General features: G+C 39.7%; 2 protein-coding genes across 8 annotated transcripts in view; one reads left to right on the top strand and one right to left on the bottom strand.

Annotated features, from left to right (window-relative positions):
• LOC111243506 (uncharacterized) overlaps window positions 1-10,335 on the top strand; it is a 209,098-nt gene that overhangs the window by 41,676 nt on the left and 157,087 nt on the right. The gene's annotated exons all lie outside the window — the stretch shown is intronic.
• LOC111243507 (uncharacterized) overlaps window positions 1-10,335 on the bottom strand; it is a 134,055-nt gene that overhangs the window by 25,758 nt on the left and 97,962 nt on the right. For 3 of the 4 annotated variants that reach the window (XM_086988859.1, XM_086988865.1, XM_086988874.1), the window contains one exon: window positions 1,946-2,178. In XM_086988859.1, the coding sequence (XP_086844985.1) occupies window positions 1,946-2,058 (113 nt within the window). In that variant the 5' untranslated portion in view covers window positions 2,059-2,178. Of the gene's footprint in view, window positions 1-1,929; window positions 2,179-10,335 lie in introns of all 4 variants that reach the window. The other variant, XR_015327565.1, reaches the window with a different exon arrangement.

Here is a 10,335-nt window from a genome sequence, read left to right as displayed (position 1 = left end):
TATGCGTTGCTGACGGCGGGGGCCTTGCCAATTTTTCCTTTGTAACTGGCCAACCCTAGTAGTCTAATACTTTTCATATGGATCGGACGAAACGTGCAGCAAATGGGTTCTGTGTTTTCATTAGACCAAAACGTCATCGATTTAATGTGTAGACAGGTTTTTTGTTGGTCATTATTAGTCATTGTAGATAATACGACTTGTGCCGTACATCTCCATATTCTACTAGTCAACGACTTAGTTTTTCCAGCAAGTACGTTTGCTTACGTTGTTCAACTGTGAATGCGTCAACTTTTTGCTGACCTCGACCTTTTGCTACAGCTTGGCGATCTTCTGTTATCTAGACCAGTGATTTTAACTTCTTTTCAATCAGCTCGGACTCCCAACGCGGCAAAGAGTATCTTTTGTCCTTACTGTCTTTTGCTAGCTGGTGTTGTTAACCACACGTCCATTAAACATAGCAACATAGTTGATTTATTCGCTACTGACAATGGAGATACACAGCATCCATTCTAGCACAGACTTACCGGTTAAGTAAGATAATCTCACCGCATCTATCAAAACGGGATTGAAGAAACCTGCGCTAACCATGGGAAGACTACGTTACAAGTAGAAGACTATTGATGACGTGCACAGGCTTGAAGAGTTGTTTCAAAACATACATTTACTCAGACATCAGCATTTGACGCAGCAGACCAGAACAAATCTAAATGATACTGGTTGCTGGCCGGACGTTATTTATCAGACCTTCTGCCTGGCAAAAAACACAGCCTTGACGCAGACATGCTTCCGCCGATAGTCATTTTGAACTGGCCGATGTGCTAATCGTCAACAATTTTTGTTTGTAAATAATTTCACACAACGTGACTTAGGTAAAAAAAGCAAAGTAAGGTTTAAAAATGTGCAATGTTTGTCGTAGATGTTTAAGCGTCCCAGAAAGAGCAAAACCCCACAAGGTCCTACATCGTGCAGAGGATCGCCAAGAAGAGCTTTATCTCTAAACTCTTACTTGGGTTTTGAGTATGATAACTATTTTCACTTAAAATAAAGTCTTGAAGAAAAAAGGCGCATGTTTTGTCGAGACAGATCAGACATCTATCTTTCGCGTATCGCCGTTAGGCATTCCGTTAGACAGACGGCTGACTCTCAGTATGAAACGAAGGCTGTCTGTCTACGCCCGGTCTCTAGACCTAGACCACAACGTTTCTTTAAAATTAACACACAAGTACATTACCCACTGGGCTATCATCGGGGATGAGCTCTACGGATTTGTGAAATACATATGGATGATAACGTACATTTTTCGGCGCTTTTAACAATTCGTTTATTTGATGTTTGTTAATTGCAAAATCGCGTGTTCGATTCCAGATAAAGAATGGTTACACAAATCGTCGGGCAAAGTATACCGTTGACGTTACTCCAACTTATGAAAAAGGCTCTGCACAAAAACAATAATAGTTAGCGACAGAGGGACTAACAGATCGCAAAATTTCCCTAGGGAGATCATCTTTGCCCTCGCAGGCATCACTAACCGCAGGTACTCCAAACATTGAATAAATTTATAGCTGGGGCAATATATAAACGAAAAGCGCACATGTACACAAAGGCGGCATGAAGTTTTGATCAAGAAAGGAGCGGCTTGCTTGAAACGACGCCTTTTAATTAAGCGGTGAACCTTTCGAGATCGTCAACTCATTATTATTATTCAACGACGAGATCGAAGAAAGAAATCGAAAAGCAACAGCATCTCGATAAGTAAAAAAAAGACCAAAAACGGTCAGCCGGAATTTTTCTATTCTAAAAGAATATCCACTGCTTATGGAGTTGTTATCATCTGCGAGAGCTTAGTCTCTTAAACTTGCTAATACTATACTAGCCTAAATCGAGTCTTCGGACGAGGGCAAGCAATCGACTATGTATATATTCGTATACCTTCTGACCGACACACCATTTTTCCTGGTGGAGTGTCTGACGTCCGTTGAACGTTCCAACCGCCGAAGAGTGAGGTATATGTCGTACGAGTAGCAGCACAAAATTAGAAAAAGACCGAAGTCGACGCATCCTTCTTGAGAATCCACACGATGACCGATAGTAAATGGAATGACGCAAACCGCAAAATCAATACAGATTTCATCATTTCATTTACGGAACTATAGGCGAGTTTTAAGAGGTGAATGACACCTGTAAACGGAAAGTGAAGATAATTGACAGAAGTATCACGCTGCGTTCCCCACCAGTCCACTGTCTCCTACCTATTATCAAATATCAATTATCTGAATTATACCAACATCACGTGATTTACTCCTGTGTATAGCACAATGCACTCTTTTCCTTCTTTTTTATCGTACTTTCTCCCTTCTTTGTTGTGGAAAAAGTTTACCATAGAAGGCGTTACTCCTACTCTTCATAAACTTACACATTATACATATTTTAATTACAATGGGAGTGTAAGTAGAATGAAAAATGAGATGGATATTGCTGTATAATGTGTTATTTTGTTCCTTATGATAGAAAATATCATCGTTAACGAGGTATGCAAATTTCTGTTCGTTAGAAGCCTATTGATTAACAGACGGCTTTTCGGGGTTTTTGTTAAGACTTGCGTTCTAGTACGCAATCTTAGTGTTACTCTTGGTATGCTGCTTATCGTTTAACCGTGCTTGTACTTTTGCAAAAGATGACACTGAAATACTACTGATCTAAATGTCGAGCCTCGGCATTGACTCGCACTTCATTAACTGGTACTTGTCTCATCAATGATTTGTAACCATTCTGAACATAAGTCCCGTCCTTGCGGGGCCTTCAGGGGTCTTGCCTGAATAGGCCTAGACTTGCAATCCTGAAAATGAAATTGTCTTACCAAAATGAATACACTTAATTTCGCATTTTTTATTTAGTCATTTTATCTTTGACTTGAAATACATAAATGTACTTCACTTATATAAGATATTGATTAAATCAATATGGATGCGCTGCCTTCATGTTTGATTAGCTCGTGTCAAAAAGTGTGATGTTTCAACAACGAACCTAGGATAGATTTTCGGAGAAACTAACTAACATGCATAGTATACCCGTTGTCGGTACTCTCAGGTATCGAGAAGGTGTTGATGGCAAAAACAACGAACTATGCACCATCTTATGTAATCGGGTAGTTCTTCCCATAAAAGATGGCTCGTGATGGTCATAAAACTAATAATTTTCTATTATTCAATAAAGGGTCGAAGAGACACAAGCAGCTACCTCTAGCCGGGATCGAAACTGGGTGTTTACATTTCTAATTTACCTCCATCTCAGTAACGCCATACAGCCGTACGGGATTTGTACACAGCCAAATATTCCACGAGTCAGTAGATACGCAAAAGACACGGCTTGTAATAGTGTCGAAATTATCGGAGGAATTATACGTTAATAGATTTTCTATGGAGACTTACGAAGGCTAACACTGATAGCGATGTGTGATAATACGCTGCCGATATCAGATCGTAATCTGATTAAGTATACTACCGAATCTTGATGTTTTTATATTACTATAGAGATTAGTTATTCGGCAAAGCGTGTTAAGTTCTACTTGTATTCAAATCGATGTCCGTTTACTAAACACAGTTTGAGACCATATATTGAACCGACTCGGACTCTCGAATGTCGCTTATACAGGCTCCTGATCCGCGAGTCATGGCCGCACAGAAATAAAGACGCATCCGAAGCACAAGTATCGAACTTATTTTTGCCGCATTAGAAAAACTATCAAACATACGTACGTAAAGAAGTACCGCCACGTAAAGTTACGGCAAGTTAAGATGACAACAGATCTAAACTGCCTGCTAAGGATAAGGAATAGATTTGATGGGAAGGAGGCTAGTACAAAGACGGTACAGTATTTCTTTTCCCAAATAAAAGCAATCGATCCATTTTGACACAACGGACCTCGAAATTATTGGAAATAAGTTTTCCGATTGTTATTATTATGAATGATTTTGAATAAATATTCATTTCGGTACGGAATACCACAACTTTTGTAAATTTGTTACCAGGTGACGTTATTTCGATTTAGCGCATTTGGCAAATTTTCAAAGAGCCCTTAAAGGTCTTTGGAAGCTTTTCAAGAACCTTAATGGTCGATTAAGTAAGGGTGCTGCTAAGTTAACATTTAACTATTTCGAGGTGTACGGCTATTTCTGTCAGTATAGCCCAGAAATATTGAAAATGTAAAATATGTAATTATTAACGCGTTTAAACTTTTGGTTATGACCTTAGTGACTGTTTATCTCACATGCCCCGCTAAACGTTATAATTCTATGAAAACTCGGTACACTTCAATACTGTGAGTCGCATCAGCGTATCAATTGTAACACTGAAGACGAATATGCAGAACTTCACATTGACGTATCTACACCGAAAAAGACGACATCAGTTGGGCGTTTTTGCTTAAGGAAGAGTTACCACTTGTTTAAATCTATCTATTTGTTGCTTCGAGAAGATGACATCCAAAGTTTTTAAAATGAAGAATGTGTTAATGTGAATTAAGCATCAAAGTTAACTACTTGTCTTATTGCGACCCTTCTTTCATATAGCTAACATTCTGAATGGCACTCTGGTTCCTTCGTCGCTGGTCCTTGGTTTAGCGTTGCTTATTGAAAGGTATACATTTCTTTCAAGAAATCTTCTCCGCCTATTTTTAAGTCAATGAGGTAGTACCAGAATATCTGATATACTAATTCCAAAATGTTTTAGAAATGCACGGTGTTGCAAACGATCTGACCCAGTGATACAATGGCATTGTAACTAGCCTATCCCGGATGGTTTCGATAACGACCCGTTCTTAATGCTTCCCCGAATCTCGCATGTTGATTTATGCTGCATGTTTAAATCGATGTGTTATGTATAGTGCTAACACGGAGTGCTTGATTAGGTACATACTATACAACGTAAAGGACTTGTTCATTAGCACCAAAGCCCAGTTCCACAACTGTTCATAAGATGAAATCGCTCATGAATATGAGTTCAGTCTTACATTATGATATTCAGATAGATATAGTTCAGTCTGAGGTTCTGATGGGGATTCCGTTTGTGGCAACAGGTAACACATTTTTTTTTTTTAAGAAATTTTTAAAATATTTTTTTTTTCTAATTTCAGACTGCAGCTTAAATTGCTGTATCAACAAGTTTAAAACATCTTGTGCAACATTGCATTCTGCCTATACGAACGGAAATAAGATAGCTTTTTTTTTTTTGGAAAAATAAATTGATCCCCTGAATAAGATTTCTATACGTGCCTTTCGATATAAAAACATTTAATGAAGTAATTTACGTCTGCTCTAAGTAAAGTTGGGTAAATATTAAGTACATATACATAGACGTATATAAAATCGACGCTTCATATGATATAACCACTTACAAAACGTATTAAAAAATGATTACCGCCATGCATGTGTCGTTGGTGCTATTTTAGTTAGGAAAAAGCCTCGGCACCGTTTTCAACAAAATGCTTTTTGCGTTTTCAATTGATACGGCGGATACAAGTGCTATGCGTGTTCTCTCCTTAATCTGTAAACAATTTCATGCTTGAAGTTAATACAATTCCCAAATTTGTAAATCTGTTTACATATTTCAAAATCTGGTCATTTAAGTAAGACACACACGACACCCTTAACAGGGCTAGCACATTTGAATTTCATAATTTCAGCCTCCGATGCGGCTATTTCGAGACCATTATTTGTCACGTAGAAGGCCATAGCTGTTAGCCCTAATTACGAGTGGAACCGGCCCCGAAAGTCATGCGCGTACCTAATAATTTCCACTGGCGGGCGCCTGCTTGTTAATCTTTGAATAGGGAAGCCGACAAGCAATGCGAGTAACAACAGACTAAAAACTCCTCGATTTATTAAGGTGACAAACTTCTGCACTGTTCAGGTTCATTTGCAATGATATGCACATGACAGTACTAGTTGAAATAAACTACATATATTGCATGTCTATGACGAATCGTGCTGCCGATAGTCATTTGGATTGACATAAGAGAAGGGAATTTTTGAAGATGCATGGGCGTCTGCATTTACATACTGCCTGCGGCACCCAAAGCTACTTGCCCAAACACCACATATGTAAGCAAATACAATGCTAACCTCCATCCTTCAAAGTTAGCTCCCTTTAAAGCTTAGAAGGCTTTTTAATATTATTTCGAGACCTTGAAGAAGGGGAAATGTTTGAGTTATTCCAACTTTTTTTTTGCGCGAAGAAGGTTTAAGGGGGTGTTAGGGCTACTTTAGTTGTGCCCTTCCATAACTCTAAAAGCTATCTTATTATTCCCCTCAACACTCGATATTCACTCCGTTTCGAGGTCCTCTTTGTTCTTGTACTACCTTCCAAAAGTTGCTCAGGCGCCCCAAAAGGGCTTCTGAGTCTACAATTTCTTGTAGTTGTCGACCCTTCATATAAATGGAGTCGTATAGTTGCCCCTGCCCTCTTTAGGTGGTTCACAGTAGACGGTTCTGCTTGATGATCATCTCGATCCATATGATATGGCTGCCTGTGTCTTGTCTGTCTTGGCTATGTCGGCATGGCACTGACTGTGATCGAAAGCTACTTGGGTTATATGGTAAGTTCACTAAAGGGTGTATTGCACCGAGTATACATGTCTTCGGCGGTGAGGCTCATTTCTCTCCTTTAAGGGTGTTCCTGGATGTGTGTCATGACCAGTCTCGCTAGCATTTGCTTTGTGCGTCAGCGTTTCCCCCAAGGCTCGCTCAATCCTTTCGTATCCACTTCAATGTGACGACGTCCGTTTCTGTTAGCACCACTAGCTGACTTGCAGATACAGTCTTGTATGTTCGGATCATTCGTATTCGACAGCTGCTGTTTCGGCAGCTAGCGACCTATGTTTGGCCTTCCAGTTTTCAAACTTATGTCAGTCTAGGTCAGACTAACGCAGAGTTTGACCGAAAAAACGATTGGCCCCGAATGGCCATATACGATGATACATGAAAAAACCAGCTGAGGTAGCTTGTAAGTAGGAGACACAATACCTACTTCTAATGTTTGCGTCGTTTAGTTAATCCGCTTTATTATCTAATGCTCTCCAGTTTATGTTATAACAACGCCGTTATGAGAGTTCTACGACAGTAAGAAATGCGCATCTTTTCGCCGTTTTTTTTTTTTGTCACCATATTTCATAGAATATTCCGATAGCAATCGTCCGTCAAAGCAACTAGAAACATCTAATCAAAACTGTTTAAGCTCATATGTAGCTTAATAAATACTTTTCCATTATATTGACCTAAAATTGGTGCCCACCGTATGATATAGACGTTGACATTGCATTTCGCTGCTGCTTGATAGAGGCATGCCCTTTGAACTATTCGCTTTGACTCTCGATCTCGTTTAACCCTAACTTCCCCTATCGAAAATCTTAATGAATAGTTTCGACTTTTTTGATCTCGCAGCTTTCTCGATTAAATTCGTTCAATTGTTTGCAAGCCTAACAATTCCAATGACAAGCACTGAAAGTCTGAGTTCTAAGGTACGGGAATTCGTAAGCCGTAGACAGTGGTACCCTTTTGGGAATTCCACCAACATGGGGTCTAAATCCTGACGCTGGGATCGAAGATTTCAACGTCTGCAAATCTCTTCGCCGTAACCGGCCTGCAATAGGGGTTAACGTCATTTGCATATATCTTCGAACATTCATTGCAGACGGTTCTCGGAAGCTAGATTTTACGGAAAAAAGATAAATCAAAGAACTAACAAGGGTCCTGCATTTGTAATAAATCTCTCTGTACCGCTGGATAGCGCTTGCTTTAAACACCGAATCGAGCAGTAAAAATTGCCTATTGCTTTTCGTCAGTCCTGCCGTACTTAACTGTCATTTATTTGACAAAACAATTCTGATTGCAACCAGCAAACTATAATTTCTAATGACTGGACCGGCAATACATATACAACACTGTTTCGCTATTGATAGTTTTTATGGAGATTATGGTCGCAACTGAAGACTTCTAAAATCGAAACTTTCAAACTTGGAGATTCCTATTATGGAGCCTACGAGAGCGCCCGCTAAATACGCTTTACCTGTATACTCACTCTGGTTTGCTAGAAATTCATTACGGTGATTCGGGTTTCTCCTTTGCCACAAAAACTTACTCTATCAATTCACATTCTGCTTGAATGAAGCTGTCTGATTTTTTAATCCTTGAACGGTAAATTTACTTTATTGATACGATTACACTTTGTTCCAAATAGAATGTTGCGATAGCTTCGTAAGTTCCTTAACTAGATACCTTACTAGCCATAGCTGTATATTGACGTAATTTCCATTGCCATGTCTTGTGATGAAAACCTGCCTTATAAGGACCGTATGCAATCTGATGAAAGGCTGACGTTAATCCTATAGGCCTCTTAGTTGCAAAATGGTTTACAATATTTTTGTTGTCTCGATCACACCGCATCCGGTTTTACAAGCCTTTTTGATAACCGAAAGACTATACATGACATAAGTGCGCCTCCGATTCACAATCTTTGTGTGACGCACTTAATTGTAAAGCTAAACCAGGAAAAAGATGTTAACGCGTAATTATTTAGTGTCCGCCACCCAGCATTTGTTAGGACGATGGGAAAACGTAACGCGTGATTTTGCAACAAGTCGAAATTGTTCCGTGTAATGTATTGTGACACCGCTTGAATTCAATGGTACATTGCTGATTTTATTATGGCGTGGATACCTTTAATATAGCAAATAGTCAAAAGTCACAGAATTTACAGTTGCATGGTCGAGCCGTCGAGGGAAACGACAAACGGTAGGGCAGGTTTTTCTTGGATAGGCGCTTAAATAGCCGGTATTTTTTCTCATGCTAGAATAGTATGGAACAAATAAGCGTGAGGTGCGCAAAGACAAATAAAAAGAAAGCCGGAGGAAACAGTCAGGGCAGAAAACCATGGTTACAGTCTTGGAACGATACAAACGTACATTAAACAGAAGCAGGGGTAATACTTGAACCAGTCATTCTCAGTGAACGCTTTTAAAGTTTAAACACAACCCCCAACTAGTGAAAGGGAAAAGAGAACATACTGGAAAATTAAAAAAAACTTGTGAACTAGTTGCTATGACTGATCTACCAGAGCTTAAACAGATGGGAGCACGAAACTAGAACTTCTCATGGCTCTGGGAAGGACTAAAAACTGGAAAGGCTTTAGGGGCAGGAGGTATACCTGTGGTGGTGACAACATTTTTTACCATATATATTTTGGAAAACAAGGTACTCAGGGCAATGGAAGATGGCAGAATTGCTTTTCATTCTGAATCGAAGACTCTTATGTCGACCGGTGAATCCTCTTCGGATTCCAATAACGCGCAACGTCGACATGACATATGATAATGTGATAACAGTTATACCATAGGCTAAAATCCTTCAGAAGCTTGTGATGCTCGCAAACAATTAACTTGTGAAATAATAGCTTTAGGTTAGCACCAGTCAGAAAAAAGCTACCATCAAACCAAAATCGGCAAGCAAAAAGGCAGCTAAGCACTTACGAGCCCATCTGCATTGAGGGGTTCCCGAGGCGACTTATATCTGACTAATGATAATTAAATTGAATAACAAAAGGAGCGATGGAATTGTCTAGGCTGGGACCTAGAATATACACACTAAGATATAAAGAAGAAAGCCGTTGACTTCGGAGACGGAATCAATGTACATTTCAAAGCACTGCTATGTGCAGTGCCCGCGTTAATGGGACAATGTAATGGTACAATATGTCAAGCACAATGGACGTTAGAGTTTAATGTAATATAAAGATAGCAGATAAAGGACACAAGTGCAGCACTAAGCCCGCTAGAATCAAAATTACTTCAGAGCTAAAAAGCACCGAAAGCTACGGCGTGGTCTGAATGCGTGTGAGCATGATGCACAAAAGGTGAGCTTAGTGAGCGAACTGGGAAACAACAATCCATTGAGAGCCAGGACTCAAGGATCAGATTGACCCTAGCTAACTCATCTGAATAACACCTACCAGTCGTTACTAGTATTAAATGAAGATTTGTGCTGGTGACGCTTGAGAAATATGGGGTACATGTGCATTTGAAGAGTATGTTTTTGGCGGACCAAGTTTAACTGCTGAAGGAGAGCACCACACTGGCCCGGGACTCGATGAATCACTTTAATCTGGTAGAATGCAAACGTTGACAATCTTCGCTAGCTTTTTACATGAAGTAGGTTAAATGATTTCCGACAGATGGGTGAAGACTCTTCGGACTGTTATTGTTAAGCTGGAAGAAATGGGACGGGCCATTCTTGCACTTAATTTGTCCTCACTGAAGTTATGGGTCTTTCGGGGACCGCAGGTCCT

Source organism: Varroa destructor, unplaced genomic scaffold (assembly GCF_002443255.2).
Source record: "Varroa destructor unplaced genomic scaffold, Vdes_3.0 BEIS01000001.1, whole genome shotgun sequence".
NCBI lineage: Eukaryota > Metazoa > Arthropoda > Arachnida > Mesostigmata > Varroidae > Varroa > Varroa destructor.
Note: the sequence above shows the minus strand (reverse complement) of the source record. Positions and strands in the feature narration are given on the sequence as shown.